General features: G+C 51.6%; 1 protein-coding gene across 1 annotated transcript in view; it reads right to left on the minus strand.

The window, feature by feature from the left end:
• The window catches only part of LOC116967912 (homeobox protein meis3-like), a 123792-nt gene that overhangs the window by 24367 nt on the left and 81738 nt on the right, over positions 1–17687 (minus strand). The window contains exons 3-4 of the mRNA XM_033014573.1: positions 10113–10258; positions 2619–2695 (exon numbers count right to left, since the gene is read on the minus strand). Coding sequence (XP_032870464.1) covers positions 2619–2695; positions 10113–10258 — 223 coding nt within the window. The remainder of the gene's footprint in view (positions 1–2618; positions 2696–10112; positions 10259–17687) is intronic.

Below are 17687 nucleotides of genomic sequence, written 5' to 3' on the forward strand. Positions count from 1 at the left end.
GCCTCCAGCGTGTCCAACAATCTTATATGTTTCAATAAGATTCCCTCTCATCCTTCTAAACTCTAGAGTGTACAAGCCCAGCCGCTCCCTTCTCTCAGCCTATGACAGTCCCGCCATCCCGGGAATCAGCCTTGTGAACCTACGCTGAATGTCCTTCCTCAAATTAGGGAACCAAAAACTGCACACAATACTCCAGGTGTGGTCTCACTAGGGCCCTATACACCCAAGTTTCCTCATCTCCGTTCTAAATGACTTGCCCCTTATCCTTTGGCATCATATTTGACACACACGTTGTGGGCCGAAGGGCCTGTTCCCGTGCTGTACTGTTCTATGCTCTATGTAAACAACCGTTTGTACAACTGCCACTTGACGTTCCAACTCTGCTACTCAATGTGACGGTCAATGCAGTCAAGCATGCCAAATGGCTTCTTGGGATGATGCAGATGTTTCACAGATGTTCCGAGCTGGAGAGAGTATCACCCTTTCTCATCGAGTGCAGGAGAAATGTGTAAGAATGAACTGCAGATGCTGGTTTACACCGAAGATGGACACAAAATGCTGGAGTAACTCAGCGGCTCTGGAGAGAAGGAATGGGTGACGTTTCGGGTCGAGTCCCTGGCTTGAATGGCAGAGTAGATGGGCCGAATGGCCTAATTTGGCTCCCGGAACTTATGAATTTATGCCTATCTGTACTAATCTAATTTGCCTTAGACATGAATCCCTTGACCTGTCCAATGGCTTCTTAACTGTTGCGACTGTATCTACTTCTACCAGTCTGAAGAAGGGTCTCGACCCGAAACGTCACCCATACCTTCTCTACGAAGATGTGCCTGTCCCGCTGAGTTACTCCAGCATCTTGTGTCTATCTTAAGTGCAAGTAAAACTCTGAATCTGAAGAAACTCCTTCAAAGGCAGACATGCATTTCCCATCACAGCCACTAGATGTTGTGAACATGCTTCTGATAAATCTGACTGCACGCTCTTAAGGTGAGGAGTGAACAATTGCTTGAGAATGTAGAGATAAGAGTTTAGGTTTAGGCTCATTATTGTCATTTGTACTGAGATACAATAAAAAGATTTGCCCCACAGATCATAAGGTCATAAGACATAGGAGCAGAGTTAGGCCATTCGGCCCATCGAGTCCGCTCTGCCATTCAATCATGGCTGATCTATCTTTCCCTCTCGACCCCATTCTCCCTGTAGCCTTTGGCACCCGCACTAATCAAGAATCTAGCAACCTCTGCCTTAAAAATATCCACTGACTTGGCCTCCACAGCCTTCTGCAGCAATGAGTTCCACAGATTCACCACCCTCTGACTAAAGAAGTTCCTCCTCATCCCCTTCCTAATGGAACGTCCTTTTATTCTGAGGCTGGGCCCTCTAGTCCTAGACTCTCCCACTAGTGGAAACATCCTCTCCACATCCACTCTATCCAGGCCTTTCACTATTCGGTAAGCTTCAATATCCTCTATTATCTTCTAAACCCCAGCAAGTTCAAAGCCAGAGCCATTAAATAATCAGACACCATAGGACGGCACGATCGGTAGAGTTGCTGCCTCACAGCACCAGAGTCCCAGGTTCGATCCTGACTACGGGTGCTGTCTGTACGGAGTTGGTACGTTCTCCCTGTGACCTGTGTGGGTTTTCTCTGAGATCTTCGGTTTTCTCCCACACTCCAAAGACGTGCAGGTTTGTAGGTTAATTGGCTTGGTGTGTGTGTAAATTGTCCCTAGTGTGTGTGTAGGACAGTGTTAGTGTGCGGGGATCGCTGGTCACCGTGGACTCGGTGAGCCGAAGGGCCTGTTTCCCCGCCGTATCTCTAAACTAAACTAAACCATACAATGATACAATCAGTTGGAACTCCAGTACAATAGGTAGAGCAAAGGGGAAGATACAGAGAGCAGAATATAGTTCTCAGCATTGTAGCGCATCAGTTCCAGAGACAAAGTCCAATGTCCGCAATGGGGGAGAGGTGAATTGGACAGTACCCTGGCTTATGGAAGCCTTCTGTTTAGTAACTGAGTGAGCACTAGAGTGGGCACATGGGAGTCAGTAATGACAGCATCTTCTCCCTCTTTGTAGCTGGAACAACTTTATAAATCAGATTGGAGTTCTGCAAACCATTGGTAGGAATTTCAGGAGAGAAAGTGTTGTGGTCACAGGGAAAACCCCACTCTCCGATACCCCACATCCTCTCCCCTCCCCCACTCTCCCCTCCCCCACTCTCCCCGTGACCCCTCACTCTCCCATCCGCCTCTCCCCTGTGACCCCACTCTCCCCGTGACCCCACTCTCCCCGTGACCCCACTCTCCCCGTGACCCCACTCTCCCCGTGACCCCACACCCCCCGTGACCCCACACCCCCCGTGACCCCACACCCCCCGTGACCCCACACCCCCCGTGACCCCACACCCCCCGTGACCCCACACTCCACGTGACCCCACACCCCCGTGACCCCACACCCCCCGTGACCCCACACCCCCCGTGACCCCACTCTCCCCGTGACCCCACTCTCCCCGTGACCCCACACCCCCCGTGACCCCACACCCCCGTGACCCCACACCCCCCGTGACCCCACACCCCCCGTGACCCCACACCCCCGGTCTACAGGACACTCACCAGTTGTTGACCTGTAGGATTGTCAGCCCTGTGTCCTGCGCCAACTGTTTCTTCTGCTCTTCCGAGGGGTACGGATGCTGGAGGGGGAGAGAGGAGAGAGGGGGAGTGAGTCACCGTGTCTACCCCCTTCCCGGGGACAGAGAAACCCCCTCTCACCACCCATCCTCTCCCCTCCCCTCCCCTCCCACCACCCCTCCCCACCCAATCACTCCCATTCCCTCCATTCCCCTCCCCACCCCTCTGCTCCATTCCGCTTCGCAACCGCTCCTCTCCCCCATCCCTCCCCTCCCACCGTCACTCCCATCCCCTCCCCACCCCCCCCCCCCTCTCTGCTCCCCACCCCCTCCTCTCCCCTCCCCACCCCCCCCCTCTCTGCTCCTCATCCCATCTCTCCGATCCCCTCCCACCATCCCTCCCCTCCCCTCCCATCCCCTCCCCTCCAACCCCGCAACCCAGTCCCCAGGGTGTCAGGGGTTACAAGGGGAGAAGGCAGGAGAATGGGGTTAGGAGGGAGAGATAGATCAGCCATGATTGAATGGTGGAGTAGACTCGTTGGGCCGAATGGCCTAAATCTGCTCCTATGAGGTTTGGGCACCGGGGCAGTCAGTCGAGGCCGGCACCCCCCCCCCCCCCACCCCAGTCTGAGGACAGCCGTCCACCAGCTGGGCCGAGTTCAACCACGGAGCCGGTTCTCCTCCCCCTCCCCTTCCCCCTCCAGTCAGCCTCACGTCCACTCCTCAGTTTAGAGACACAAAATGCTGGAGTAACTCAGCGGGACAGGCAGCGTCTCTGGAGAGAAGGAATGGGTGACGTTTCGGGTCTTTCCCTATCTCCCTCTCTATCACACTTATCATCACTCTCTCCTTCTTCCATACCCACCATTCTCTTCTCCTCTCCCTCCCTCTCCCTCTCCCCCACCCTCCCCCTCTCCCCCCTCCCTCTCCCTCTCCATATCAACCTCTATCCCTCTCTCTCCCTCTCCCTCTCCCTCTCCATATCAACCCCTATCCCTCTCTCCCTCTCTCACCCTCTCCCCTCTATAATTCTCTTTTCCTGTACTTATCTATAATTATCTCAAAGCATTTTATTCTCACTGCCCTTTCCCGCTTTCAGTATCTCTCTCCCTCTTACCCATCTCCTCCCCTTCTCTCTCTATCTCGCTCTTCTCTCCTCCTCCCCTTCTCTCTCTCTCTCTTCCTTACTTTCCTTTTTTCTCCTCCCCTCTCTTCCTTCCTCTTCTCTCTCTCCCCCCTCTCTCCCCCTCCCCCCCCAATTTTCACTCTCCACCCTTTCCCCTCTCCTCTCTTCCCCCCCGCTTCCCTTCTCTCCCTCTCCGTCTCCCACTCTCTCTCCTGCTGCCTCTCCACAGCTCTGCCAGTGGGCCTGGATGTCTTGATGATTTAATTCAAAGCAAGGGGCAGAGCTCAGCCATGGAAGTAATCATTGCAAGCAGCCCCAGGGCAAATGCCTTCAGTCAAATGAGGAGCTGGGCTCGGGAATCTCGGGAGATGCTGTGGATGCATCTATAAGGGGCCGATCCACTTCACAACCTTGTGAGAAGCTGAGAATAAACGCTGTCAATGGGACGATACATCGAGGAGCGAGAGGGCAGGCGGGGAGAAAGTACTAAACACTCTTCGAAAGGAGATAGAAACATAGCAAACAGGTGTAGGAGCAGGCCATTCGGCCCTTCGAGCCAGCACCACCATTCAATATGATCATGGCTGATCATCCAAACTCAATATCAATCTCCCCATATCCTTTAATTCTGTTAGCCCTAAGAGCCATATCGAACTCTCTCTTGAAAACATCCTGTGAATTAGCCTCCACTGCCTTCTGTGGCAGAGAATTTAACAGATTCACAACTCTCTGTGTGAATTTTTTTTTCCTTATCTCAGTCCTAAATGGCCGACCCCTTATTCTTACACTGTGTGATCCCTGGTTCTGGACCCCCCCCCCCCCCCCCCCCAACATCAGGAACATTTTTCCTGTATCTAGCCTGTCCAATCCCTTAAGAATTTTATATTACTATTAGAAACCCTTTCATCCTTCTAAATTCTGTTAGCCCTAAGAGATAAATTTAACTCTCTCTTGAATACAGACACACTGAAGAAGGGTCTCGACCCAAAACGTCACCCATTCCTTCTCTCCAGAGATGCTGCCTGTCCCGCTGAAATTCAGCGGGACAGGCAGCATCTCTGGAGAGAAGGAATGGGTGACGTTTTGGAATTACTCCAGCATTCTGTGTCTATCTTCGATTTAAACCAGCATCTGCAGTTCTTTCCTACACATTCTCTCTAGAACACATCTGGTGAGGATGAATTTCTTTAGTCAGAGGTTGGTGAATCTGTGGAATTCTTTGCCACAGACGGCTGTGGAGGCGAAGTCAATGGGTATTTCAACGGCGCCGAGGGAAGAGGGCTCTGCCCGAGCCGGCTGCCTGCTCCTTATCCGGGGTAATGTCCGTGCCCGGGTGGTACTAGAGAGGGAACCCACGCTGTCCACGGGCGCCCGGGGGGATTTCCGGGATCGCTGGGCCCTGCGGGGGGTGGAACGTATCCTTAATAAGGATGGCAATATATTTGAATAGTATTTTATTTAGTTTGCCTTGAATTATGGTGGTGGGTTTTGTTTTGACTTATTTTGTACTGTAAATATTATTGTAAATAATTGATTAAAGTATTTTTGTGTAATAAAAAAAACCAGGGCAGAATTCTCTCAGCGCTAACATCCGTCGAGATTGCAGAGTCAATATCTGGAGCGGGATTTGAACCCACGACTGCTTGACCTGGAGGTGAGGGGGCAATCGATGGAGCTGCAGGGGATTAGCGAGCTGATAAGGAGCCCCTCTATCCTCAGTTTTAGGCCTGTACACTGGCTCTTTGTGTCCTCACTTCAGGCTGCTCCCAAAGCACTTTGCAACTGATAAAGTGCGTTTAGTTTAGAGATACAGCGCGGAAACAGGCCCTTCGGCCCACCGAGTCCATGCCAACTATCGATCACCCCTTCACACCAGTTCTGTGTTATCCCACTTTCCCATCCACTCCCTACACAACAGGGGCAATTCACAGAGGGCCGGTGGGCGGCGCGACTCTGCAGTCCGTCTGTCTTTTTGTTATTTTTTGTCCCGTTTTAATGTAGTTTTTATTTTTTTTTGATGGGGTTTGTGTGTGTGTGTGTGTGTGTGTGTGGGGGGCAGGGGGTGGGGGAGAAACTTTTAAAATCTTTCCCCTGCACGGAGAACCCGACCTTTTCCCTGTCGGGTCTCCGTTGTCGTTGGGGCTGCAACGTGGTGCAGCCTCCAACGGGAACGACCTGGGGCTCCAGTCGCGGAGCTGCGGAGCTACCCACCATCATGGAGCTGGCCGAGTTCGGAACGGGTGGAGCTGTGGTGGCGCTCGGCTGTGACCCGACCCCCGGAGATTCGGAGGCTCCAACCGCAGGTCTGGCAGACAGGAACACCGGGAGCCCGCGGGTCCCTGCTGGGAGACCGCTTTTTGGGGCTTCCGCAACGGCGACTTCTCCCGCCCGAGTCGCGGGGTCGAGCAGTACCTGGAGCGGGGCCTTACATCATCGCCCGGCGCGGCTTCAACGGCTGCGGGACTTTGCTAGCGCCCGCCAAGGGCTCCAACAACAAGACCCGGAGCGTGGCCTTGCATCGCCCGGCGCTGCGTTAATGGCCGCGGGACAATTGCCATCGCCCGCCGGGGGCTTTGACTCTGACATCGGGAGGGGAATGGGGAGTGCAGGGGAGAGATAATTTTTTTTGCCTTCCATCACAGCGAGGAGGAGATGCGCTGTGATGGATGTCTGTGTAAATTGTGTTGTGTCTTGATTCTTTTTCTTGTGTGTATGACTGCAGAAACAACATTTCATTTGAGCCTCTATGAGGTTCAAGTGACAAATAAATTGTATTGTGTATTGTGTAACCTACAAACCCGCACGTCTTTGAAGAGTGGGAGGAAACTGGAGCACCCGGAGGAAACTCATGCTGTCACAGGGAGGTGGTGCAAACTCCACACAGACAGAACCTGAGGTCGGGATTAAACCCGGGTCTCTGTCGCTGTGAGGCAGCGGCTCTACCCGCTGCACCACCGTGCCGCCCTTTAATTAATCTAGCACGTTGTATCTTGCTCTCTAACGCACGTGAATTCATCAGAGTGGACCCTTCCCCAGTCTGAAGAAAGGTCCCGACCAGAAACGCCGCCTGTCCATTCCCTCTGCCGATGCTGCCTGACCTGCTGAGACCCCCCCCGGCACTTTGCCTTCTGCTCAAGATCCCAGCATCGCCATCTCAATAGACAATAGGTGCAGGAGTAGGCCATTCGGCCCTTCTAGCCAGCTCATTGTGTACTGATTGAGTACTGATTGTGGATGATCAACCATGATCACACTGAATGGCGGTATTCAATGTGATCATGGCTGATCATCCACAATCACTACCCCGTTCCTGCCTTCTCCCCATATCCCTTGACTCCGCTATCTTTAAGAGCTCTCTCATGAAAGCATCCAGAGAACTGACCTCCACCGCCCTCTGAGGCAGAGAATTCCACTCTGCAAGAGAATTCTCCTCGTATTTCTGCCACAATTCTCTGTGCGGGAGAAACGAGGTGAAGTCGGAATGCTTAAAACAAACTAGCCAAGATAGGACGGGGCCTTTTCACCACAAAGCTGGAGAAGACAATTAACAAAATAAAAGAGAGAGGGCAACTTTGTCCTTCCAATTAGGGATGGAATGTGCCTTCTTTTCTTGGGCTGCTTCAGGGGCAGTGACAGCAGATGGCCGATAACATTGTGATCTATCTCATTCTGTGGTGGGCAGGGCCTCCACAGGCCAGGGGTTTGCTTGCCCTCTCTGTTTCTTATCTGACAGGCTGGTGATAGATGACACCCAGCATCGGACGGTCTCACACACTGGGGCTTGTGTCCTCCACTTCTGACAGCCGGGTGACGGATTGGGGCCTGTAGAAAGCACAGGCCTCTCTCCTAGGCCCGACAGCAGGCTGGGCCCCGGGGGGTTGCCGTGGGTTACCGGCTCCTGCGGCTCTGTTCTGAAATGCAAATGGCCGCACAACAAACACTCTCGCTGGGTTGCTGACAGCTGTGACCTGCCATGAACCCGGAAAAGGGGGGACAGAAGTGTCCTTGGGATGTCGGCGTTGGAAGATTAATCACGGCATTCTGACAGTAGAAGGTGGCTTCCAGGTCACAACCCGAAACACAGTCACAGCTTTTTACAAACGGTTTGGACGCACACCATTTAATCTGCCCTACCCACTCACCATCCCCCTCTTCCCTTGCCCTTTCTCTAAACTTCTCGCTAAAAGAGTCTGACTTCAAAAGCAGACTTGCATATTTTGTTATCGGAATTAAAGAACGTGGCTACAGGTGTCTCCTTGCCTGCCTCAGGCTCCCCGGGGCCTCAAACAAATGTGGAACAGCGGATTTTTCACCCAGAGAGTTGTGAATCTGTGGAATTCTCTGCCGCAGAAGGCAGTGGAGGCCAATTCACTGGATGTTTTCGAGAGAGAGTAAAGGGCCTGTCCCACTGTATGAGGTAATTCAAGAGTTCTCCCGGGTTTTCCCCTGATTCCAACACAGAGAATGTCCGTAGCGGTTCCGTAGGAGTTCATGGACGTCCCGTAGCAGCTCGTACGAGTAAAAAGTAACACTTTTTTCATCACGTGTATTTTATTAACTCGTGGACATTTTTCACAGTGTTGAAAAAACATCACGAGTTTACCAGATTTCTCCCCGAGTGCCTACCGTTACTCGTACGAGCCGCTACAGTACATTCACGAACTCCTACGGACCCGCTACGGACATTCTCCGAGTTCGAATCAGGGGAAAACTTGGGATTTACCTCGTACAGTGGGACAGGCTCTTTATATTTAGCTCTTAGGGTTAACAGAATCAAGGGATATAGGGAAGGCAGGAACGGGGTACTGATTTTGAATGATCAGCCATGTTGAATGGCAGTGCTAACTCAAAGGGCCGAATGGCCTACTCCTGCACCTATTTTCTATGTTTCTATATTTCTTTTAATGGTGCTTAATTTAGGCAGTGGGCAGCTGTCTTGGGGATGAAGTCATTGTAGATCAAGAACGTAGATCAGAAATTGCTGCCATGGTCAACATGGTGGCACAGCGGTAGAGTTGCTGCCTCACAGCGCCAGTGACCGGGGTTCGATCCTGACTACGGGTGCTGTCTGTACGGAGTTTGTACGTTCTCCCCGTGACCACGTGGGTTTTCTCTGAGTGCTCCGGTTTCCTCCCACACTCCAAAGACCTACAGGTTTGTAGGTTAATAGGCTTTTGGTAAAGATTGTAAATTGTCCCAAGTGTGTAGGATAGTGTTAGTGTGCGAGGATTGCTGGTCGGCACGGACTCAGTGGGCCGAATGCCCTGTTTCTGCACTGCATCTCAAAACTAAACTAAACTAAACTAAACCAAACCAGGGCCATTGTGCTTGTTCTGCCGTTTAGTTCAGATTAGTTCTTCGGCCCACCGAGTCCACGCTGACCATCGATCACCCGTTCACACTAGTTCTACCTTATCACACTTTTGCACCACTCCCGACACACTCGGGCCCATTTACTGAGTCATAGAGTGTGGAAACAGGCCCTTCGGCCCAGCTTGCCCACACTGACCAACGTGGCCATTCTACACTAGTCCCACCTGCCAGCGTTTGGTCCATATCCCTCTAAACCTGTCCTATCCATGTACCTGTCTAACTGCTTCTTAAACGATGGGATAGTCCCTGCCTCAACTACCTCCTCTGGCAGCTTGTTCCATACACACACCACCCTCTGTGTGCAAAAGCCACCTCTCAGATTCCTATTAAATATTTTCCCCTTCACCTTAAACCTACGGAGCAGCCCAGTCATGCTGCTGCCTCACAGACCCAGCGATCTGGGTTCAGTCCTGACCTCGGGTGCTGTTTGTTCATAAGGCCATAAGTGATAGTAATAGAATTAGGCCATTTGGCCCATCAAGTCTGCTCTGCCATTCTATCATGGCTGATCTATCTCTCACTCCTAACCCCATTCTCCTGCATTCTCCTCATAACGTCTGACACGTACTAATCAAGAATCTATCTATCTCTGACTAAAAAATATCCACTGACTTGGCCTCCACAGCCTTTTGTGGCAAAGAATTCCACAGATTCGCCACCCTCTAACTGAAGAAATTCCTCCTCATCTCCTTCCTAAAGGAACGTCCTTGAAATCTTAAGGTATGACTTCCAGTCCTAGACTCTCCCACTAGTGGAAACATCCTCTCCACATCCACTCTATCCAGGTTTGCTGGAGGTTGGCATGGTGGCGCAGTGGGTAGAGTTGCTGCCTACACACACCCGTACCTAATCAAAAATCTATCTATCTCTGTCTCTATCTAGGGGTGAGGGTAGGCAGGAGATGGGTCCTTCATGCCCACCCCCACATCCCCGTCACCCCTCTCCCCGGCCCTGCCACCACCGACCTGGCCCCACTCTTACCGTGAGGTGCTGGAAGAGCCATGCCCGCATGATGTTGGTGGCGACTTTAGGGAAGATGCCCCTCTTCTTCTGCCGTCTCTTGTCCTTGTCGAGTTCGTCATCGTCTCCGGTCCCGGGCGAGGCCATGCTGTTGTCCAGCGCATCCCCTGTGGAGAGAGGGACCAGGCGATCAGCGACACCGACCAACGAGTGCGGAGGGCGCGGTGGCTCAGTACAGTTCAGTTGATGGTCACGTGTACCGGGGTACAGTGAAAAGCTTTTTGTTGCGTGCTAAAACCCCCGTCCCACGGTACGAGTTCATTCCAAGAGTTCTCCCGAGTTTGCCCTGATTCGAACTCGGAGATTTACGGTAATGGCCACTCGTCGGTACTCGGGGCTCTCGTGGACATTTTTCAACGTGTTGAAAAATCTTCACGAGTCTTCCCGTGCTTACCTGCCGTTAGCGAGTCTTCCCGAGTACCTGCCGTTAGTGCTAAGAGACGTCCCCAAGCTCCGACGTACCCGCTACGTTCATTCTCCATGCTTACCACGAGCCTGATTTTTTTTAAACTCGGGAGAGCTCTTGGAATGAACTCGTACCGTGGGACAGGGCTTTAACCAGTCATCGGAAAGACAATACGTGGTTACAACCGAGCTGTCCGCGGTGTACAGATACAGGATATGGGAATAACGTTTAGTGCAAGGTAAATCCAATCAAGGATAGTCCGAGGGTCACCAATCAGGTAGATAGTAGTTCAGGACTGCTCTCTAGTTGTGGTAGGATGGTTCAGTTGCCTGATAACAGCTGGGAAGAAACTGTCTCTGAATCTGGAGGTTTAAAAAGGATCTGCAGATGTTACAAAAATCAAAGGTAGACAAAAATGTGAGAAACTCAGCGGGTGAGGCAGCATCTATGGAGCAAGGAATAGGTGACGTTTTGGGTCGAGACCCTTCTTCGAAGAAATAGGTGACGTTTCGGGTCGAGACCCAAGGGTCTCGACCCGAAACGTCACCTATTCCTTCACTCCATAGATGCTGCCTCACCCGCTGAGTTTCTCCAGCATTTTTGTCTACCTTCTGAATCTGGAGGTGTGCGTTTTCACACTTCTGTACCCATTCGTCCGTGAGAGTTGTGGTGACATTGTCCACTTGTCACCTCTAGTTTAGTTTGGGGTAGAGATACAGCATGGAGGCAGGCCCTTCGGCCCGCTGAGTCCGCTCCGACCAGCAATCACCCCGTGCACTAGCATTATCCTACGCACACTAGGGACAATTTACGACTTACTTTAGCCAATTAACCTACAAACCTGTATGTCTTTGGAGTGTGGGAGGAAACCGGAGTACCCGGAGAAAACCCACGCAGGTCACGGGGAGAACGTGCAAACTCCGTACAGACAGCACCCGTGGCCAGGATTGAAGCCGGGTCTCTGGCGCTGTGAGGCGGCAACTCTACCGCTGCTCTGGCCCTGAGTTTAGCACATGCAACGATACGTATACGGGACAGTCGCAGGTTAACCCAGGATTCTATCCCGCTCTCTCGTTCAATAAAATCATGGTTTTCTCACTGAAACCTCAACTCCGCTCTTCAGTTTGAGTGTAGTTTATTGTCACGTGTACCGAGGTACAGTGAAAAGCTTTAGTTGCGTGCTAACCAGTCAGCGGAAAGACAATACATGGTTACAATCGAGCCGTCCACAGTGTACAGATACATGATAAGGGAATAACGTTTCGTGCAAGGTAAGCCAGTAAAGTCCGAGCAAGGATAGTCCGAGGGTCTCCAATGAGGTCGACAGTAGCTAAGGACTGCTCTCTGCTTGTGGTAGGATGGTTCAGTTGCCTGCAGAGTATGGACATATGTGAGAGGATTTTATGAATTCATTGTTAAAGTAAGAAATGTAGCTGTAGGTACAGAGATTTAAGAATGTGGAGCGATTGTAATATTTGATTGTAGATCTGTTTCTGTGGCGAGCATGCATATAATCACCGCGGATGGCCGCCATCGTGGAATCAGGCCTAAGTTAGTTGTTCAGAATTAAAGGGTGCTCTTTTAGAACGGAGGTGTGGAGGAACTTCTTTAGTCAGAGGGTAGGTAATCTGTGGAACTCATTGCCACAGAGGGCTGTGGAGGCCAAGTCAGTGGATATTTTTAAGTCAGAGATAGACATTCTTGATTAGAATGAGTGTCAAGGGTTTATGGGGAGAAGGCAGGAAAATAGGATTAGGAGCCAGAGGTCAGCCCTGATTGAATGGCGGAGTAGACTCAATGGGCTGAGTGGCCTAATTCAGCTCCTATAACTTGTGAACTTGTAATACATGCATCTTATGGGCCTGTCCCACTTAGGCAAATTTTCAGCAGACTGCCGGCGACTGTCAAGTTCGCGACACTCGCCTGAAAAACTGGGAACTGGAACGGCGACTGTCAGAGTGGAACACACACACAAACATATCGCAAATGCGGGGGCCAGGGAAAGGGGGGGGCGCGCTGTCTGAAATTCACACGGTGCAAAGCCAAGGCGATACAGACACACACCGCGATGAACAGCAAGGTTAAGTACAGTGTACGGTAAGTCCTTTAAAAGAGGGGGGGGAGGGGAGAAGGGGAGAAGGGGGAGGAGAAGGGGGGAAGAAGGAATGGAGACAACTTTTAAGAAGCCAGCCAACTTTTAAGAAGCCAGAGATACACAGCTGTGAAGTTCGGTGGGCATTTAACATTACCGGTCGGTTCACCTTGGTTCTGAAAACTCGTGCTTATGTTTTTTTCCCCCCAATGAGCCAAAGAAAATGTCCGGTCAGCAAAGGCGATTAACTAAAACTACCTACGACTAGCTCGACTACTTAGAACTACATGGCGATCCCACTACAACTGCACCAGCGACCACAGGATTATCGATTTTCTCCACGTTGAAAGATTTGCGGCGCCATACTGAGGCCGCGACTAGTTCCCAGAATGCGGGAACTCCTCGCGACCATGAAGGAGACTCACCAGAGACCACCAGCGATACATGAGGCGATCATGAGACGAGCGCAGTCTCCTGCACGCGCAAAAAAAGTTGCCTAAGTGGGACAGGCCCTTTATTGTAATAGTTGGCTCTTCCCACTTGCTCATGAAGTAACTACATAGCAGTGCCTTAGAAAATACTCAACGACTTTGATTTTGTCCCTCTTTAAGGAGAATAGTTTAAAAGACTCGTGTCTCCCTGCAACTTCAGATGCTGGTTTCAACCAAAGATAGACACACTCTTAACTCCCAGAGTGAAGAAAATGTCACCTCCACCATGTGTTAAAGGGCGACCATTTGTTTTTCAACAATGACCCCCTAACGCTGCATTATCCCACATGAGCAAGCATCTATCCCACATCCTCTCTGTCACGACACTCCTGGTAGTAGCGGCACGGTGGCGCAGCGGTAGAGTTGCTGCCTCACAGCGCCAGAGTCCCAGGTTCAATCCCGACTACGGGTGCTGTCTGTACGCAGTTTGTACATTCTCCCCGTGACCTGCGTGGGTTTTGTCCAAGATCATCGGTTTCCTCCCACACTCCAAAGATATGCAGGTTTGTAGGTTAATTGACTTCAGTAAAATTGTTTCCACGCTGTATCTCTACACTCTCAACTGAACAAAGCTAATACACAAAGTAACTGGAGTAACTCAGCAGGTCAGGCAGCATCCCTGGGGAACATGGAAAGGTGACGTTTCGGGTCGGGACACTTCTTGAGTCATGGATGTTTTGGCCTGGCTTTGACCAACGTATCTCACTGTGTCTTGGATACGACTATAATAAACAAGTACTAATATCACCAAGCTTCAAAGCACATCCCACCAGATTCAGGAATAGATTCATCCCCCCTGTTATGGTCCTCCATTGAGCTAAGGGTCTAGACCCGATCTTCCAACCTATCCTATTGCGGATCTTGCACTTTTTTCAGAATCAGAATCAGATTTTATTTGCCAAGTATGTTTTGCAACATACGAGGAATTTCACTGGCCAGGTCAGTCATACAATTAAAAGCACCAGATCACTCAAAAACACATTTTAACATGAACATCCACCACAGTGACTTCTCCACATTCCTCACTGTGATGGAAGGTGAAATAAAGTTAAAGTCCTTTCCCTTAGTTCCTCCTCGGTCGAGGGCCTCGAGCCCTCGTTGACGGGACGATCTTGACTCCCGTAGCCGGTGGCATTCGTGCCCTCCGCGTCGAGGTGATCGACTCCTGCATCGGGGGGGATGTCAGCTCCCCCACGCCGGGCGATCGAACCTCGTGTCGGGGCTGGTCGAGCCTCTTCTCCGCGGCATTGGAGCTCCCGACTTGCCTCCCCCGAGACTGCGAGCCCTTGATGGTAAGTCCGCAGGCTGCGGTGGGAGCGAACCCAGGCAAGGGATCCGCTCCGATGTTAAGTCTGCGCCCCGCGGTGGGGCTCACGACAGTCCGAGGAGGCCTCCAGCTCCACCGATGGTAGGCTGCAGAGCCCGGAGAATGTGATCCAAAAATTGATCACATCTCCGGGAAGGTAAGAGCTTGAAAAAAAGTTTCACCCTCACCCCTCCCCCCTCCCCCCTCCCCCCTCCCCCCTCCCCCCACATAAAACAAACCGAAGAACATTAAAACAAACTTTCAACAAAAGCTAAAAAAAAGATGAAAAACGAACAGACTGCCGGCAGGGCTGCCATCTCCCCCGGTGCCCCTGGGTGCCTCCTCTGTAACTGTAATGCTGTAACAACATATTCTGCACACAGGTACCTGTTGTACTTCTGTGTGGCTTGATCGGATTCTGCACGGCATGGCTTGAATTGACCGGATCGCACGCAAACGACAGCGTTTAGTTTAGATTAGATTGGAGATATAGCACGGAAACAGGCATTTCAGCCCATCGACCCGCTGAATTACTCCGGCACTTCGTGTCTAGCCCCTGACTCACTCACCCCTCATCCCTGGATTAATCCCCAAATTCCCCTTTCTCCTGAACCTTCCTGCATTTGACACATTGATCCTCGTCTTCATTAAACGCGACCACTCTCGGATGAAGGGGTTCCTCATTGTCGATGTTAGACACCCACCAACAACCCCCCCTCTCTCACTCACTCCCAGCCCAATGGCTGTCCCTCGATGTACAGCTGGGGATGTGGACACTGCAAGAGGAATTAGTTTAGTTTAGTTTAGAGATACAGCACGGCAACAGGCCCTTCGGCCCACTGAGTCCGCGCCGACCAGCGATCCCCGCACACTAACACTATCCTACACCCACTAGGGACAATTTACAATGGTACCAATCCAATTAACCTACAAACCTGCACGCCTTTGGAGTGTGGGAGGAAACCGGAGCACCCGGAGAAAACCCATGCGGGTGACGGGGAGAACGTATAAACTCCATACAGACAGCACCTGTAGTCGGGATTGAACCCGGGTCTCTGGTGCTGTGAGGCAGGCATGTGTGAGTTAGTGCATTTGTGTGTGTGCGTGTGCGCGTGAGCGTGTGCATGGACGTGTGCATGGACGTGTGTCCGCATGCGTATGCATTAGTGCGCGTGGGGCAACTACTGCTGTACCACCCCCAATACTGTCGCCTAGGTCACAGGGAGAGAGCCTTGTGTAGGGGACGTGTGGCCTCTGTCCCCTCAGTTGCCCACTCAGAGTCAACTTACTTTCTTTGCATTTATGCTGTTTTAATAATAATAAACCGCCAGCCTTCAACAGCTGCCACAGTGTATTGTCCTCGGGCTAAAGGAAGGCTTTAAAAGCCTGCCTGCAGGGCATCTAAATAATGTATCTAAGAGCCCAGCATCTCGTCCCACTTGTCATCATGTGCAATCCCCGGTGCCTGTCTGCAGCTTGCTCTATCCAAACACCCTGGCCTGCCGGCCGGCACGCCAGCACCTTCACCCCTCACACAGCCCGGCCCGTTCACCAGGACCCGGCACTGCACCGGGATGGGAACCAAATCTAACGCCCTGGTTCAGCTATTGTATACACGCTCACACTCACGTGCCCACACACTCACACCCACGCACACACTCATATATGCTCATGCACACATGCCCACACACACGTGCCCACACATACACACACACACATGCCCACACACACGTGCCCACACACACGCACACACACTCACACATGCACACACGCACACACACATTCACTCACACTCATAAATTCTCACGCACACGTGCCCACCCACACTCACACACACGCACACACACGCTCACACACGCGCACACATGCTCGCACACACGCACACACACACTCACGCCCACGCACACAATCACATACGCACACACACACATGCCCACACACACGCACACACACACACACACACACACACTCACTCACACACACACATGCACACACACGCTCTCACACACACTCACACACACACACACTCACATGCTCACACACACATGCCCGCACACACACACATGTGCCCACACACACACGCTCACGCACACTCACATATGCACACGTGCCCACACACACACTCACACACTCACACACACAATCACAGGCCTGTTTCCGCGCTGTATTTCTAAACTAAAAACTAAACTAAACTAAATCCAAGCAATCACGGGGAGAAGGTGCAAACTCCACACAGAGAGTGCCCGTGGACAGGATGGAACAGGGGCCACTGGTGCAGTGAGGCAGTGGCTCTACCCGCTACACCACCGCACCAGGTGGAGGTGTGGTATCTCCAGTAACCCACCATTGGGTTGCTAGAGATAATACAGGAGATACCAGAACCTGGTTGGGTGGTGTCAACATTGGGTTGTCCGCTTCAAACAAGCACGATGGTCCAAGTGGCAGCACCTTGTAACTGGGTGTCCTCCACAAGATCACTTGCCTCCACATCTCCAGCACCTCACCCGGTCAACATGCAGCAAGCCCAGTACTGCTTCACTGCCATTTAGTTTAGTTACAAACAAAGAAAAGTGGGTGCAGTGGGCCATTCGGCCCTTCGAACCAGCACCGCCATTCAATATGATCATGGCCGATCATCCAAAATCAGTACCCCGTTCCTGCTTTCTCCCCATATCCCTTGATTCCGTTAGCCCTTAGAGCTGAATTATGTACAAGTGTCTTTCAAATGCTTTGGAGATGAGGAGGAATTTCTTTAGTCAGAGGGTGGTGAATCTGTGGAACTCTTTGCCACAGACGACTGTGGAGGCCAAGTCAGTGGATATTTTTAAGGCGGAGATTGACAAATTCTTAATTAGTACGGGTGTCAGAGGTTATGGGGAAAAGGCAGGAGGTAAATGTAAATGTATAAAGAAATTGTCCCTGATGTGTTTAGGGTAGTGTTGGTGTGCAGGGATCGCTGGACGGCACGGTCTCGGTGGGCCGAAGGGCCTGTTTCTACGCTGTATCTCTAAATAAACTAAAAACTCTCTATCCCCTGTAAACCCTATATCTCTCTACATCACTGCCTATACCTCTCATTTCCCCTTCACCTGAGTTTCAGTCTGAAGAAGGGTCTCGACCCGAATCGTCACCCATTCCTTCTCTCCGGGGATGCTGCCTGTCCCGATGAGTTACTCCAGCATTTTGGGTCAGGCAGCATCTCTGTAGAAATAGGTGGCGTTTCGGGTGGAGACCCTTCTTC

Source organism: Amblyraja radiata, chromosome 41 (assembly GCF_010909765.2).
Source record: "Amblyraja radiata isolate CabotCenter1 chromosome 41, sAmbRad1.1.pri, whole genome shotgun sequence".
Taxonomy (NCBI): Eukaryota; Metazoa; Chordata; class Chondrichthyes; order Rajiformes; family Rajidae; genus Amblyraja; species Amblyraja radiata.